This window comes from Mugil cephalus, chromosome 1 (genome assembly GCF_022458985.1).
Source record: "Mugil cephalus isolate CIBA_MC_2020 chromosome 1, CIBA_Mcephalus_1.1, whole genome shotgun sequence".
NCBI lineage: Eukaryota > Metazoa > Chordata > Actinopteri > Mugiliformes > Mugilidae > Mugil > Mugil cephalus.
Window position 1 is genome coordinate 12,821,617 of NC_061770.1, and position 17,648 is coordinate 12,839,264.

General features: G+C 41.6%; 1 protein-coding gene across 2 annotated transcripts; it reads left to right on the plus strand.

The window, feature by feature from the left end:
• The first annotated feature begins 2,341 nt into the window (after positions 1 to 2,341).
• On the plus strand, positions 2,342 to 15,368 carry LOC125017343 (dystroglycan 1-like). Of its 2 annotated transcripts, none has more exons than XM_047600362.1 (3): positions 2,342 to 2,626; positions 7,816 to 8,382; positions 11,454 to 15,368. In XM_047600362.1, exons 2-3 carry the CDS (start codon positions 7,960 to 7,962, stop codon positions 13,761 to 13,763), a joined length of 2,733 nt encoding a protein of 910 aa, XP_047456318.1. In that variant the 5' UTR covers positions 2,342 to 2,626; positions 7,816 to 7,959; the 3' UTR covers positions 13,764 to 15,368. The 2 variants fall into 2 exon arrangements, with proteins under 2 accessions (XP_047456318.1, XP_047456326.1); XM_047600370.1 differs by having other exon boundaries at positions 2,342 to 2,493.
• Positions 15,369 to 17,648: the final 2,280 nt, after the last annotated feature.

Consider the following 17,648-nt stretch of genomic DNA (forward strand, 5'->3'; position numbering starts at 1 on the left):
AAAGCGAACGATAAGAATGCCCATTTCCACTGTTTTATTTGGCAGTTTTATTCGGCTGTATAATGACATCCGTGATTGTTGTTTCATTTTAGGACTTTTACTGTGCTGCTCGCCTCTTCTTCAACGACGCCTGTCAGCCCGGGAGATGCTCTCCTTTCTTTAAACTCCCCCTTTCAAGCGTTCTTCCCAGTTGAGCCCATGCTCTATTTAAAGCCACAATAATGCGGCCTAATGTAACCAGTCATTCACAGGCTCAAAGAGATCCCAACAAAGAAACTTCACCTTCTTTGTATTTGTTTTTTTCCGACTCTTAAGGGAAAGGTAGGAAGTCGTCAAGGTGAAGAAAAGTGATCTCAAGGAAACTTTTGTTTCGTCTCAGTGGCTCAAATGACTGACTCTGAATGTTTTCTGTGACATTAACTAACTAATCGTCGTGTATTGGGCATTGGCTAAATATACTTTAACTCGACTGATTTCACCAGAAGAAAATACTTTGAACCTTTAAACGACCCCATGCTTGCGTCCCGTGATTTACATCACAGTTCACGCAGCAGTCAAGTGTTTCTCTGAGAACAAACGCACTAACGCAAATGCACATTGCTACAGACCTGCCTGCAACACACATCTCGTCAATAGCAGTAGCACTGCACAATATCCCTAGTGCGCCTGGTGTTAGTCTCTCTAAATTCTTCACCCATTACATTCTGTGCACCGATACCAAAATCAATCTGTTTCGACAAAAACACTTTAATATGGCATTAAGTTTTTTGTTTTGTTTGTTCTCGGCGGATGTGGATATGTTTTGATGATACAAGCGTGCAAATACTGGCACCTTTTTTTTTTTTTTTTTACTTGTGCAAACAGAAAATAGGTGGGTTATGTTGTTAATCATTTCAACAGCCTTCTTTGAACAAACACGACCTTTAGACTGTGAATGGTCCTCAACTGTTTTGAACAGAGTTTGTGCCTTAGAAAACAAGCAGCAGCCGTTAACCTGTTACAAAACATTTTCCCAATCTGTCACTCTCAAAATAAATCCTGTTGGAAATGTAATAGGTCTCAGACAGAGTATCACTTACGTCAGGGGTGCATGTAACTTTTCATTTTTAATAAAAATAGCACGCCAACAAAGGAACGTTTAACAAGCTTGAAGGATCACAGATGTGGTAATTTTCGAAGCTTGAAATGCAAGGGCAGCTGTGAGGCTGGATAACAGGAAATCATTTATGTTTTTAAAACTTCCTCGTGTGCTTCTTGTGCATAATGTCCTGAATCATTTTATTATCTTTAAAGCCAGGTTGGCTCATTCTCTGTTAAGTCTTGACAAACACACTTGTGATGAAGGGCTCAATTAGGGAACTTTAAAATAAATCTGCAGGGTGTTTATTTAAACATCTTTTGAGAAACACTGGCGCCTAAATAACATCAACAAGCATTACATTGTCATTTGTGATAAGTGAAAAAAACACGGTTTGCACCTGGGAAAGTAAAGAAAAAAAATGAATAAAATGAATAGGAATTAATTTACACCTCTAGTCATGCCTACTTTGAAAATACAAACATAAGTGATCAGTATGCATGGCAGGAGACCCAGTCATGAAGGTCCTGGACACATCTGTTTGTTGCCGTGCAAAGTCACAGGAGGGGTGGAGGCGAAGGTATTACATATTATTGTAATTTTCTTTCATTGTCTATTAATTTTGTCGTCTTAATACTGTATAAATAAAGGACCAGCAATGTTTTCAATATAATACAAAAAAATATATTATGATAAAACAGGAAATGGTTTTGAATTCCTTTTTTTTCCTTTTTGTTAAAAGGCTTTCTGATTTTTCCTTCAAGACAGAAAAGAGGAAATGTTCCCAGAGCAATTTATATCAGTCAGTCGGGACAAGATGTCTCACTAGGGATAAGAATATAAAATTAGTGGTGGTCAATTGAAAACTTTTTTTTTTTTAAGTTTGTCTATGATAATATAACAAACAAAAAAATAGCACAATAGTATAAAGTATGTGATATCTGCTAACAGTCTGCAAGGTCTGTTGAGTCTCTTATGCAGTGTTGCCAATCTTTATTGACCTTCATATCTTTGTTTGTTTTGCACCTACTGTTCCTTCCTCATCTTCTCATTTAAATACAGTTGTTTTTCTTTCTTTATTATTATTTTTTTAAACCAAATAACAGCTTTGTGACAGTAGTTGGACACGAAAGCACCCTTAACAAGCTCTGACCCTAGAATCGCCCCTGCTGATCTAAAAAAAACACCTAATCTAAGTTTTCACCTGCATGTCTCGAAATATAAGGGAGGCGGAGTCACGCTGGTCCACACGATCGGCCTCAACCTGTAGACCTGTGCGCGAGGGGAAGGAGGACGGAGCGAGGCAGCAAGGGAGGGGTAGCCAGCCACCGACATAATTACAATACACAGCCGTGAACTATCCGGCGGTGGACTAACCAAGCCAGAGACATATCTGCTCCCTCGGCTGAGCTCAGGTACCCTCCTCTCTGCATGCTGGCTGTCCGTCTGTGGCGCTGAGGGCCACGTTTAATGGCGTTTGTGAAGTCTTCTCCGGGTAGAAGAGGAGACATTACGGCGCGAGTTAGCCGGCGTTAGCTCGCTAACAAGGTCAGTTTGCGGCTTGTGGGCTCCGTTGCTGTTGTAGGAGTCGCGCCATTAAAAATATGTGCATCGTCGTCTTTGCTAATTGGGGTCGTTTGCGGAGGTTGCGCTGTCCGCTGACAGGACAGGTGAAGAAGAGCTGTATTGTAGTGTGAGCAGCAGCACTTAGCTCGTCGGCTAGCCTCGCCGCTCGACTGCCGTGTTTGAAAGTGAGCAGACTCACGTTTAAAAATGTGCACATGCGGGGGCTATTGTCGCGAAGCAGGTTTTTCTTCATGGCGATGCAGCCTCGCTGAGCTGTGGTTAGCCGTGTTATTTCTTTTAGAGAGCAGAGTATTTGTGTGTTGGATGCCCCATCATCATCACCACCACCACCACCATCATCATCATCATCACCACCTCCTAGAATAAAACAGGTGCACCTCTGCGGAGGCGCTCGGCGAAGCCAGTTCAGGGGATGAGATTTTTTCGGGTTTTTTTGCGCAAACTTAGAGTAATATGTTCACTGAGGTCGAGTATGTCAAGTGTGGGCTGCTAAATGATGTATCAAGGTTGAACGTCGTAGGCGGCGTTGTCATTTTCCAAAGGCCCCAAGTAGCGAGTCTAAACAGAAACGGGGCCCGGTAAGTGTTAGCTAGCGGGTTAGTTGGTTAGTTAGCTCGGGTTAGCTGTGAGCTGCATGGCTACTGGGGTGTAAATCCGCGTTAGCCTCGTAACAATCTCATCGGGATGGTAGTTTAAATGTTTGATCAAACGACACGTCACAAAACCCGACGTTTGTTGTCGTCAAAGCATTTGTCGTTGCAGATGTTGCGCTGGAAACGGTAGATTTGATTTTGATTTCCTAACAAAGCTGTTTTGTTGTGAACATGCCCATTAATCGTGGCGTTACTGTAGTTGTGTAGCTGTGCTTTAACCTTGTGTTGTATGACGAGTTCAAACATTTGTGGCTCAATCACGAGTAGCTGTAACTGTGGATCGGTTCACAGAGGAATCAATAACCCACATCTTAACAATTTTCTGTTTTAAATGGATGTATAGATTGCGCTGTCACCACTGTACACAAGGCACAGCTCTCTCCCTTCCTGCTTCAGAGACCCCTGAATTCATAACAAAATGATTTGTTGACTTCCTGCACTGGGGCTTTGACAGCATACAGTGGTTTTCCTGTTGCGTTAAATGAGTTGCTCTCAGTTCACCGTGCCAGGTTAGACTTCCACTCAGCCAGGGCCGATTTTATGTTTTCTCCCCGCATATTTCATTACGTTGTCGAACGGAGCAGAGGGCAACACGAGGGAAACATCCAACTGCAAAGCAAGCTTGTCTTGTGGATATGTTTGTTATTCAGCTCATGCACTATCCAGAGGCTGCTGGATGTGGTACGTCAATTCAATTGGCCCTGAGTGCCACTGTGCATGGGAGCCCTAATTATTTTGATGGTTTTCAAGTTTTAACTACTGTTGAACTGCAGGCTGCACGGATACTACGGCTGTGAAATGGTTTCGTTTCCCACAGTAGTGCCGACATCAGTGTGGAACAGGCAGAAATCACCCACACTCGAGCATGTGTCACTGCTTTGTTTACCATACAAGGGCTCAGCATAGAAACCGTGAGGTTCTGAGGAATGTTCAGCGTGTGCACAGTCGTACCACGAACAAATTGTTTAATATTTCACATCCCAAAAAGAGCAAGTTGATATGGGGCTTTGTTTAATCCTGGACCTCTTGAAACTACATTTCTCGCATATTTTCAGGAGGGACGTACGACTCGGGCCCTGTGCTGCTTCAATATTAAGGTCAATCCTCTCACTGGCAGACGACGTGTCTTCATCCGCACACTTGTCAAGCCACCTTTAAAGCTGTTGAGGTTTACTCCGCTTTCAGCAGATCCTATTACGCACGTTTTGTTGTTTGTTTGAATGTTAGAAGACTGCAAATCAGCACATGAGAATGTTTCATATTTCTTAATGAGATGTTGTTCCACTTGGATTCTGAATTACTCACACACTGTAAAATGAGAACATGATAAAATCTAGGCCACACTGTGGAGTGCTTACTTTGATGCTCAAATGTAGCTCCCCCCCCCGTTCATGTGTGTGGCCATTGTCTGTTCTGCTGTAGTGCTCATTCTGAATTAAATTAAGCTTATGGATATATATTTGTTCATGTCGAGGCTTATACAAATGTATACATGGCTCAAGCAGCACATTTTGTGTTTTACATGCAGCTTGCGTATCGGAGGCCATTGAAGATGCAGCCACTGAATATTTTTGCATGAACATCGTGTGTCTTGGAGACACTCGGTGTTAGAGATGGCTCATTGTTTTGCTTTCTTGTTTGGTCTGAGAGTTAGATGAGGGAGAACGTCATGGGATATAAAATTCCAGTGAACTGACTGAAATCCCAGATAACGGTGCATGTCTCAACCTGGGGAATGGGTTTGGCAATGTGTGACTCAGTTTTTTTTTTGTCTGCCATTTTGTGAGCTGGTTGTAAAATGTCTAATTAGAAGAACACACCCACCCTGTCGCTAATTATTTAAGTAAAGCCTGTTTTCTTTTTCTCTTTATCTTGTGAAATATGTCCCTCCAACATTTCAAACTTTCTGCAGGATGGTGGACAGAACAGGATGCCTGTGGATGTGACTTGATTGTCTATTATATTCTTCCCACTGGGTAGACTGCTCATAGCAGCCCACTTCTTAGCCAGAAACACAGCACAATATTCCTGTAGAACATATTAATTATTGAGGTTTAGAGTCAAAGTAGAATACAAAGATGTGTTATAGTTTGAGTTGTTTGTTATGCACACATTAGCCTACGTGGTATTTGTTGCTAACAGTAGATAATCTGATGATACAATGGGTTTTCCCAGCAAGCTGCAGCAACTATCTACATGAGTGTTTGTTCATGGGCAGTAATGAATCATAGGGCTTGACCTGTTTCAGTAGCAAAGTAGCTGTAGGCTACTATAGCGACACGTTACAATTAAAGGATCTGAATATAATTGAAAGTTACAGAAGTAGCAGTTAGTGGTTAAGATATTGATTTGCCATAATCAAAGCTGTACAACCGACAGTAATGTGTGCCAATGGAGCCTTTAATCTTTATGTGAGATAGATATTTAATAGAAATATGAGTAAACACCCAGTATAACTTGATAGTTGTAAACTGCCACCTGCAACATTTTTTTCCTGTTGAAAATCTTTCAGCAGAGAAAATCCTGTCATTAAGCGATTTAACAAGCAGCGCTGGAATACACAAATTGCAAACAAGCCTTATTAAATAGGGTTTTAAAAAAAGCAGCTTTGCACCGTGAATAAAATATGCTACGGATTGTCACCTAGTTTTTCACATACTTTGTTATTTCTCATTGGAGCAGAGATAAACCGAATGCTTGAATAGTATGGGTGACACCGGAGCAGCAGTGATGGTGTTATTGTGTTAAGACATTTATTGAAATTGTAATTTCTTTTAAAGTTATTCACGTTTAAACAAAACGCATGGAGCCGACTCTCAGAGCGGTGTTAAAGGAGCGAGAGAGAAAGCGAGTGTGTGTGTGTGTGTGTGTGTGTGAGTCGGAGAACAAACTAATTTGAAGCTTTGCTACTCCATTTGGAGGCAGGCGGCTTACTGGTAGGCCGTGCAGTTTCCTGCATGGTTGATTTCCTTAATGACTACCTCTCATTATGTTCATTAAATTTAATGGCGGAGCCTCTGTCACACCTATATAAAGTAAATACATGTACATTTTGTGATCGGTTTGCGGTGGCTTCCGTGAGACGCCTGTTCTAGTGCAGTGCATGAATCATCCAAGTGTTACAGGATTTATTCAAACCACATAAAACATTCTTTGCATGGCTGTTTCTGTATACACTGGCAGATTCCAGGCCATTGGAAACCCAAAAGATTCCCAGTGAACTACATGTGTTTTGGAGTTTATCTGTTGATGTCATAGCCTTATGCCAGTCTGGCATTAGGATTCCAGGCAAATTGATGACCCCTCTCTGTCCATTTGTGTGCTACAGGATTGGGGTTGGCCAGCTCAGCACAATGAAGACTCTTAATTCCAACCCCCAGGGCACCTAATTAAAACTTACAACCAAGACAAACAACCTTTGACACCGATGCATCTCATGAGAGCTACTATAACTCAACATGACGGAGAAAGGAACATCAGGAGGCCATTTTTTTTATTGCACTGAAATTAATAGCCTGCAAGCAACATGAATTTTTTAAAAATAGATTTATCTAATTTGCACATGTAATCACAAGATTTGGTTAACATTTTATTTATGCTGAAGCAGGGGCTCTTTTGTTGTTTCACATTTATTTAATCGCATGGATTTTTTTGGGAACTCGTTTTGAGTCGGTCTTTGTGCTGTGACTTATTACTTCCCCATTTCCAAATATTTTGCCTGAAGCCTCTGTTTCATCCACTTAAACACTACTCCCCCCGATTAATGCACTCAACAGTTTACACAGTAGTAAACCTTGCATTTAGATGTCACGTATATCAAAACAGTGATATTTATAAGCGATGAATTGGTTCCAATTTGCGTTTGGTTCAGTGTTGCCTGGCTGTAATTTTCGTATCAACCCAATGTGACAAATTGCATTGTGGCATTGTTTTGGAGGAAGTGGTGTGAATTGTTTGATTTGAGGATGATGATGTGGATACTGCATCAGCCTATGTGTATTTTATGGGAGGTATCATTTCATACTCATTTTAGATTGTAGCTTTGCTGGGACACTATTTGGAGTGAGCTATTTTTTTTCTGTTCATTACTAAGCATAATCTATGTCAAAATAGGAAATTACATGTTGGATTATTTATTTATTTATTTTTTTGTTGCATTGTAGATTGTTTTTAAAGCACTACAAAATTCCAGTAAATGCATTTACTTACTCAGAAATGTGTCCATTTATATAAATGATAAAGTGTTTCAGTGTCAAGTCTCCAAAAGTAAGAATAATAATTTTGCTGCACCTTATTTTCCTTTTTAAATGTGCTGCCTTCTCACTGTAAACAATGTTGTGGGGAGATTTATCAAAGTGATTGAGTTTACTGTATGCATCTGCGGAAACTACCATAATACTGCTACTTAAATGTTTGCACTGATGTTACGATGTACGTTTTCACTCTGTCAGACTCATGTTTGTTTTGTTTTTGTTTTTTTTTTGCTTTCCTACTTAGCGGGCTGACATGGCTGTCTAACAGGCTGCCAAAGATCTCTTCATGGATCACAGAGGACAACAAAGAGAAACCGCTGCATTTGTGAGCATAGCCAATCAGTAGGGAATCTGACACACAAGCATATCATCAGGTTGACTTCAGTGCATGTGGCCTCTTCAGTTGTTCATAGACATTTGTTGGGCAGCCCAAAGGCCTACTGCTATGCACTATAAACGGAGAAACATGAGCTGCGGGGATGCTGGGAGGAGCAGGCCTCTTTCGTGCAGGACTATCCCTCTGGTAATAGGGCTTCTTGCGACCCTGGCCCAGGGCACCGTGCCAGGACAGCAAGAGACACTGGTGGAGATGATATCTGTGGAACTAGAGGCTTCCATGCAGTCCTCTGTGCTCACTGAGCTCCAGGCTGCGGCGTCTTCAGTTGGTGAAGGGCCGCCCACAGCTGTCCCAGATTCCTCTGCAAAGAATGGGGGAGTGCACACCGGGATCCCTGACTCTTCTGCAATCGTGGGCCAGGTGTTCCAGTTGAAGGTTCCACCAGGACCTTCCCATGCAAGCTGTAATGTCCATGTAAGTACACTTGGCATAACAGAAAAATACACAATTAAGATAAATTTAGTAGATTTTATGTGGGAAATATTTGGCGTGTTATGTCCCTTGTAACATGCCAAATATTTCCCACATAACACGCCATATATAATCCCTCATAATATAAGAACAATGCATTAAAACCCATCATATTTACTGATATAAGTACTGAATTTACCATGTAAGCTTTGGAGCACCTATTATTGATTGTTATATGATATTTCAATACTTACAGAGGGAAAACAATATTGTTGGAGGTCAAGCTTTTAGGATGTCATCATACATTGAGAAGTGTTGTATTTGGTTTTGGCCTTTCATAAAGATAAAAATGAGCTTTCATAAAAATTGAGTCACTGAACATGTTTGAAGTTGTCTAAATGCAGTGATATGGGAGCTTTCTAATGTTTCTTTTTTTATGCCCTGTTTCCATAAAGTTACTGCCTAGTGAGATGGATAGATAGAATGAATTTATCCCGTCAGTGTTGATCACTGTATCACTGCTGATTGAAGCTGACTGTGTTACAATTTGTTCCAGTCAGACTTATGAATGAGATGAGATTATCGGCCCAAGGAGTGATGCAGGAGGATATCCTGTCATACAGTAATAAGTCAAAAATGATGAGCGATGACTCACACAGTCGTTATTATGAATACAAGCTCACGCTGCTTCCCGTTTGTTTTTGGCAAGATTTGCCAAACTGAATCGAAGGAGGAGGGAGGGGGTGTCGGGGAAGTGCTGAAAGCATTTTTGTCTTTATTTGAGATATTTCAGCTTTGCACGATTTTATTCAGTGTGCATCATCTAGGTCCTGTTTTAACTTGCTGTTTGCGTCGTATGAAACAGAAGTGAATACAGTCTTGCATTTCTGCTTATTGATTTGTAAAGGAAAACCAAGCACGTCCCAGTTACTACTTAAAGGGGAAATGAAGCGCTCAATCAAGTAAACTGCATTGTATAGATGGAGTTCCGCTCTTATCAGCAATATATAACACATGACAAATGTTAGCATATATAGAGGAAATACTGTGGCCGTTATCTTTTCTTCTTTTTTTTTTTTTTTAAGCTTAGGCGGCGCCATCTTGCCATACTGCAGCCCTTGATGTCAGTGAGTTGGTTGAATTGGCGACTCCGATAGCTGCAGACAGTGATTGAGAGAAGAGAGAGCTAAGGAAAGACGGATAGCAAAAGATAGATAGTGGGGAAAAAAGATGGGTTTAGTCAGACAGAAAAAGATACATTTAGTGAAAATTTGTGAAATGTAAAAGTTGTTAAATATAGTGAACCACAGATATAGAGAAGACATTTTGCTGCTCATCCCAGTAGCTTCTTCAGTTCTAAGGGACTGGTGAGAAGTTTGAGCTTAAATAGGAATCTCAGTGGGTGTAACCCATCAGAAACCTGCTTGACTTGTTTCTGTAAACAACCAGAAACTGGTGCAAATAATTTCTATTCATGGCTAGATACTACCTGTCATTTATCCAGCACTGGAATTTGTCCCTGTCCTCTTTCTCTATGAATGGTGCTCTAATGAGCCATTATCAGTCAGAGGCTCCAGTCTCAAGGTGTCAATCGGATTGAAACTTCTTGGGGACAAAAGTTGAGACTGTATTGTAAATGTATGGCAGATTATATCTCAGTCCATCTCCTCTGTTTAGAGAAGGTTTTAACAATCTGACGTAGATGGCTTCTTTTACTCCTCTTTCAAACCATCTGCCTTCTCTGGCTAAGATTTGGACAGTACTGATGCGCCCTCCAACGGCACAGATGCCAGGGTGGGCAGTGAACATTTTTGGAGGATGATGACATTGAGGAGGATTCATGTGAGTGAGGCAAGCTGGTTGTTAGCCGGACCAAAAGACAAAGCCTGAAATCGCCCTGTCTGTTTTAATTTTTACCACCTATAACATGTCCTCCTACTGTAGATTGCCACAAATAAATTCCAAATAAATCTGTCATAGAAACGCAACAGTTTGGTGTGAATATTATCAACATAAACTTATGTGTGATTCTCTACCCAGCAGACGACCACACATAGCCTACATATTAAAATCAGCCATAAACCAGAAAGCAAGCAAAAAAAAAAGCAGCCATGGCATTAATTACTCAGCTAGAGCGGACGCAGCCTCAAATACTTGTCACCATGGCGCCATGTTTTCCAAAGCAGTGCCACATCTCCAAACGTATAATACAGATAATCCACAGATATTGTCCTTGATTCCGTTATCGTCCCCAAGTCACCGTTTGAGAAGCGTGCAGAATTTTACTATTGCAGAGCGCAGTTCGTCCATACTGGAAATCCCATCAGGCCTTTTATTATCACCCCTAAACATCTTGGATTGGTCCATATCAGCTACACGGGATCACTGGTATTATTCATGAACAATATGTCCATAACAACAGCAAATCAAAATTCTAAATAAACGATATCTGCAGTAGGATGAATAATGTTTATGCACAGGGCATTTTTTATTACTCTTTCAGTCTGTCCAGTTCAGTTTCTTTTCCCCAAACCACCAGTTCCCCTACTTCTTCCACTCGTAGTAGTACCACTGCTCGTTCCCACACTGTATCAGTTCAAAAGCACAACCAAGTGGATTTATAATGGGCTTGATGTGTCTTTCTATTTTATTTCGATCAGAAATGCTTCATTTTCTTCTCTTCAAGGAGCCAACCAACTCTGCGACATAGTCAATGACATTACTTCAAAATGGCGACTCGCTAACTAGAAAGCTAGATTGGTTGAAAGCATGAAAAACAAACTTCTTAATTCTTAGATTTTAGCAAGTTTTTAATATTTGACTTTAGCAAAGGGGTTATTTCTGATATAGTGAGCAGTACATGTACCAACACATTTCATTTCTCCTTTAAATGCACTTGTTTTAGTTTTATATCAGGAAGTAACATTAAGTCATTACTTGGATTGTGATAACCTTTCATTGTCATTTGTAACTGATGTCTAGTAATGACTGTGGCCTTTAAGAGCTTGAGTTTTATCTCAGCATTGTCCCAGTAGTATGAAACAGTAATAGTGTCTTTCTTTTCTCTCCTGAAGCTCACTGAGATGGGAAAAGAGACTTTACCCTCCTGGCTATACTGGGACAAAGAGAGCTGCATTCTGAGAGGTCTGGCTTTAGAGCAAGATAAAGGTGTGTATCATATCCTGGTGTCTGGTGAGGAGATAATTGAGAAGACTGGCAGCCAAGTGTTCCCCAGTACAGTCTTCTCTATTGAAGTATACCCAGAAGAACGGGCAGACACTGAGCCAGCCCTGCTCACTCTACAGTCCGATATCAGTGGCCTGCAGCCTTTTACCTGTGGCTCTGAAGAGCCTGTCACTGTCCTCACTGTCATCTTGGATGCTGACTTAACAAAGATGGTTGCTGAACAGAGGGCGAATTTATTGGCCATTATGAGAAAATTCTCACACGTGCCCCTGGAGCACATGAGGGTGGTTCCGGTTGTCAACAACCGATTATTTGACATGTCTGCTTTCATGGCTGGACCAGGAAATGCTAAGAAGGTGGTGGAGAATGGGGCCCTGCTGTCATGGAAATTAGGATGTGCCCTCGATCAGGGTAGCATTCCTGACATTAGCAGTGTCCAATCCTCGGCAAAGGATGGGACCATGTCAGCCAGGCTGGGATACCCGGTGGTTGGCTGGCACATTGTAAACAAAAAGCCCCATGGCGTGAAACGGGTCAGGCGACAGTTGAACAATACTCCCACCCCAGTTCCCTCCCTGCTTCCTCCGACAGCCCACCAGGAGCCCCATTCACGAGTTGTTCCCACCCCAACTTCACCCTCTATTGCCCCAGCAACAGACATCTCTGTTCCACCTGTCCGAGGCCCCCTGCCTCTTCCAGTGAAGCCTACTATGAGGGTAAGAGATCAGATAGCCCACACCCCTGTCTTTGGACCTCCCCAACCTACCAGAGTACTTGGAACTACTAGCACCATCCCAATTCAGCCTACAATGACCAGGCCTACATTTGTGGAGGCCACTGCTTTGCCGACGCCACCAAGCACCACCAAGAGACCCAAAACCTCTCCCACAAAGAAACAGAAGAAACCAAAAACCACCACCCCAGCTCCACGGGAGCCAAAGACCACCACTCCTAAACCACCCAGGCGCACAACTCCTCTTACTTTGACTCCAGACTCAAATCAGGCACCAGGCATCCGCAACCCCATTGACCAGGTGACCGCATGGGTCGGCACATATTTTGAGGTTAAGATTGCTGCCGATGCATATTATGACCGAGAGGACGGCACTGCTGACAAGCTGCGTTTAACTTTGAAGAAGACGCCCCAAGAAGCTGTGAATGAAACATCATGGATCCAGTTCAATAGCACCATCCAGCTGTTGTACGGCCTTCCAGAAAAGGATCATGCAGGGAAGCATGAGTACTTCATGTTGGCCACTGATAAAGGAGGAAAGAGCATCATGGATGCATTTGAGGTCCATGTCAAACCTTGGTCTAATAATGACAAACCACCAGTTGTGTTTGCTGCCCGTTTTCACGGTGACCCCAAAACTTTAGACAATGATGTCCATAAAAAGATTCTTTTGACCAAAAGGTTGGCTTATGCCCTTGGTGATCGCAACAGCAGCACAGTGACCCTGAGGAGCATCACAAAGGGCTCCATTGTTGTGGAATGGACCAATAACAGTCTCCCACAGAACATTTGCCTAAGAGATCAGATCACAGTTCTTAGCAACAGAATCTCTGATCCCCAGGGGAACCCTAAACCAGCCTTCGTCAAAGCCATGGGGCCTGATTTCAAACCCATTAACATCTCCGTCCGTGGCACCAACAAATGCCAGAGCTACACATTCATCCCACCGGGAGAGATCCCTGTCCCTGTTCTTCCTACAGCAACACCTTCACCCGGGACAGGTCGCAGGAGCAGTGATGACGTTTACCTGCACACCGTCATCCCTGCCGTAGTGGTAGCAGCCTTACTGCTCATAGCTGGGATCATTGCAATGGTCTGCTACCGCAAGAAGCGCAAGGGGAAGATGACTACAGAAGAGCAGGCCACTTTCATCAAGAAAGGAGTTCCCATAATATTCGCAGATGAGTTGGATGATTCCAAGTCACCCCCGTCCTCCAGTATCCCTCTTATCCTCCAGGAGGAAAAGCCTCCACTTCCTCCTCCAGAGTACCCTAATATGGCCGGCCCCCACAGTACCTTGCTTAATCAGGATCTGCTTGAGGAGTATTCGGTTTATCAAGATGATGATCCTAATGCTCCACCTTACCAGCCCCCTCCCCCATTTACTGTCCCCATTGAGGGCAAAGGCTCTCGCCCTAAGAACATGACCGCATACAGGTCACCACCTCCCTACGTGCCTCCCTAACGCACACTGGAGCTTTCAATTTGGAAAGCAGGTGCACTCTAGGGATGCTTGTCGAAAACTAGTACAGGAATAATTTTACATGTGTTCGATGAAATGGCTTTGACTTTGTAGAGGAACAGGCAACCATACTTATATCTGACCATCATGGATAAGATGCTGTATCGTACACTTCTACTGGCACAGGATAAATGGATGGAGAAGAGTTTGTGATTCCAGCACTTTTTTTTTGTCCTTCAGATCTGCTTTTGACTTCTTGCATATTCTTTTTCTGTCTGTTTTTGCCAAGAGGAGTCAATTTTATCTTCAATGATGTACTATTTCTATTGTATAGAAAATAATAAAGAAGCAGGAAAGACTGAAGCCCACGGGGCCTTTGAGCAGATGTCACCATGACAACAGACTTGAGGCTCTCCCTTACAATGTTAATCTTTATGAGTTCTGCATCACTCTTATCTGTCCTTTGGCTAGGTTTACTAAGATTTTGCACCTGTTATTTCTAGAGGGGAATGAAATACAAAATGCCAAATGGAAAGCATGAAACATTTTATTTACTCAAAAAAATCTGTTTATTTCTAAGACATTGATCCTTTTTTTCTGTTCTCTTCTATGCTTTGCTCCCTCTTGACAATAACATGCAAACCATGCACTTATGCAAATTCTTGTTAAACCTTGCACTATGTGTCTTGCGCAGAAGCATAATGTGGTAGGCCAATAAGGATGAAGAAAAACATTATTTTGTATCCTTAAACTCACCACATGACTGAAACTCAACTGGTACTCAATCACAAAGGACATTACACTGATCACACATAATGTAGATGTAGCCTAATTAAGTTACAAAACAAATGATTGATATTTTTTATTATTATTATTATTTTTTTTTAGTTTGTTCGTTAACGTGTGCCACCGAACCCGTCTGTGTGATGAATGGTTCTTGCTGTTGCCAAGGTGATGTCTGTGGTCAGAAGGCATACCTTGCGGGGTTGCTACAACAATAACAAAGGGGCCATTGGTATGCTGTGGTTCACAGCAGGGTGGGAATTGATGACATAGTGAGGTGGATCCACGGTCTTTTATTCAGTTTTATTGGTGTGAGGGGCGGGTGGGCTTAGACTACTGTATTATCACTGCTCTGCCTCTAGGTATTGCACTCTGCTGGTTTGTGCACTTCCTGTTGTCAGTACAGATGAGGCATGGGGACAAGGGGGATGTACATAATTGTGTGCCTGTGAAATTAAAACAACTCCATAATGTTAGTGTTTTATCAGTAAACCTAGTTGGGGAAAGGGAGGGCCAGAGTGGGGAAATGATTTTATTTTTTATTGTATGTCTAGATTTATGATCACAATCATGAAAAATACAAATCTATAGTTTGTGAGGGTATAAAAGGCAGTTTATGTGCCCGACACAAAAAACAAGCATTATCTCAATATGATGGCGGAACCAAGATACCACAATATGTGAATTATGTACATTTCATATCTGATATCACCATAAGAAAAAATGGTTAAAAATCTAATGTTTTTACTGAGTTTTTGATACAGTCTTAAACTTGTTTTATGAAAATATATTAATAAAATGTAATACTATTTGTAAAGCCTCAAAGATGGTGTATCGTCCCATTTATTTTAGAAAATGAATCACACGTGTTTTAATTGAATATGTGTATGTATGTAGGTGGATCAAAGGGCTGATCAACAGAGAGAGTAGCTCCACAATACTTTAAATTTAATGTGCTGATACAGTGTTGACATTTACATGGTTAAAAGTCACAAACACAAAGTTACACCGCATTTTTGCTTTGCTATTGAATATATGAATTTCAGTTGGGTCCATCGTAGCGTGTCTTTGCAGCATGTTGTCACATTCTTGACAGAGTTTACACAAGCAGGCTACAATTGACTCTAATGGTTGACTGGGTTTGGCTTTAACATGAGCTATGCTCTCTTTGTTGTAATAAACCAAACACGCAGCAGGCAGCCCCTGTGAGATGACATGATATTTTAAGAGCGGCGCTTCTTTTCTGTACCATGTACGTAGGCAGTTTTTAGTCTTGGTGAAATATCAATAACGGTGACTAATATCTGCTCTCAAATTCTGTTAGTATAGAGCTTCTTTTATGATGGCTTATTCAAGAAAGGTCAGAAAAGGGTTTCATTGTTTGGTGTCCCGCTGCAAAACCATGCGGCTCTTGCAAATGTATGTTTTCACATTACGAGACAAGATTTGTTCTTGCATAGTTTCAGAGTGCAAAGAAATTCTGCTTCTAGAAATAATGTAGGCAATAACATTCACTTAAGATACTTTAGGAAATAATCAAGGCCCTTTGTGTTTTGTATTTTGAAGGAGGATTCTGGGGGTAAAAAAAAAAAAGAAAAAAAGTATGCTAATGATAAGTTTCTCATACAATAGTAAACGACAATCACTAGACTGATGTTACAGCATAGAGAGAAAGGCCTCTTGGTTTTAGCACTACCACGTACCCATAACTACCTGTACGCCTGGAGGAGGTGTACGTTTGGGTCAAATAAGTCCATGCATTTTAATTGATCACAGTTTAATTGTCTTTGGCACTGATGCTGTAATTATATTATCTACCCTGCTCATGTTTGCTCTTAGTTGTAACCAGTCTGTTATTATAACACGTAATTGATAATTATGAGATGGGTAATGTTGCAAATTGGGGGTAATAATCATTTATCTACTAGCCAGCAGCTATCCAACTGTGGGCGACTTGCTCATTTACTGGCGATGAAAGCAGTCTCCTGCAGCATATGTTGTTTATAAATGTTATCGACTGAAGGCCTGACATTTTCCCCCCTTCCTATTGACACCTGACATTGTGTTTTTTTTTATTATTATTGTTTTACTTATGCACAAACAAGATATGCATTGCAGACAAAACATTAGCAGCTGGTGGCAAAGAAGTCTAACAAAGGTTAAAGCAATTATGTTTAGGCTCATCTGTCTCATTTGAATAACGCAATTAATTGAGTTGTGACCAAATTGTATTCTGGAGAGGAGCTTGTGCTATGACTATCAATGATTTTTTTTACCTCCCGAGCAGTCGTCATCACAAACGTCACCCTCCCACCCGATTCCGGTTGAAGCCTTCTTATTTTCAGTGGCTTTCCGATGCTGGCGGTTCTTCAAATGTCTACTGAACTATTAACGTGGACCAAGGATCACCTCTGGCTGTCTTTATCCGATGCTGCCGAAGAGCCTCTGGATGCACAGTTATTGGGTGATATTTTAGTTGCGCATGGCTGAGTTGCTATCCACCGACAGATAGGAGTCACATTTTCTGATGACGTTATAATTCATGACTGGCAGGGGCTATGTGGAGTTCAAGCAGTGAAGAGGCACAATAAGCGCGCCACTATTGCCAAGAAGGGTGGGTCTTTTCTTGCAGTGACCTGTGGGCTTTAAAAGTGGGATTTTACAGCATCATTCAAGCTGGAACCTGTTTGGTACAAAGTGAAACTAATCAATTATCTTACACAAAAGTTGTGTTGCACTTGAAAGAATGAGTTGTACTTTATAGTCACTAATGTGTCAATTATTATTTGGGTATGCAGTACAAAGCCTACAGCCTACTGTAGCATAGCTATTGTATGGGAGCTACTTCCTATTAATACTCTTTGTGAAGGACCATCTAACTGCTACAACAACAGCAGCTGAGTAGTTTGAATCTACAAATGGAGCGGAGCTGATCGATAACGGCAGCCAAATAGTATGAAGGCGAGTCAAAACACAGAGATGAGGCTATTTCGTGCCCTGCCAATCTCTCACTTCATCAACCCACCCCTCCTCTCCCCTCCACCCCCTGCCATCATTAATAATGTACTGGGAATGAAAGTTAATGTATGTGATAAAAAATGTATA

Excerpts from the sequence above, each read along its gene's own strand:
- LOC125017343 (XM_047600362.1), top strand. The coding sequence starts at position 7,960 with ATGTGGCCTCTTCAGTTGTTCATAGACATTTGTTGGGCAGCCCAAAGG. Across the intron at positions 8,383-11,453 it reads ATGCAAGCTGTAATGTCCAT|CTCACTGAGATGGGAAAAGA; the intron begins GTAAGTACACTT and ends TCTCTCCTGAAG.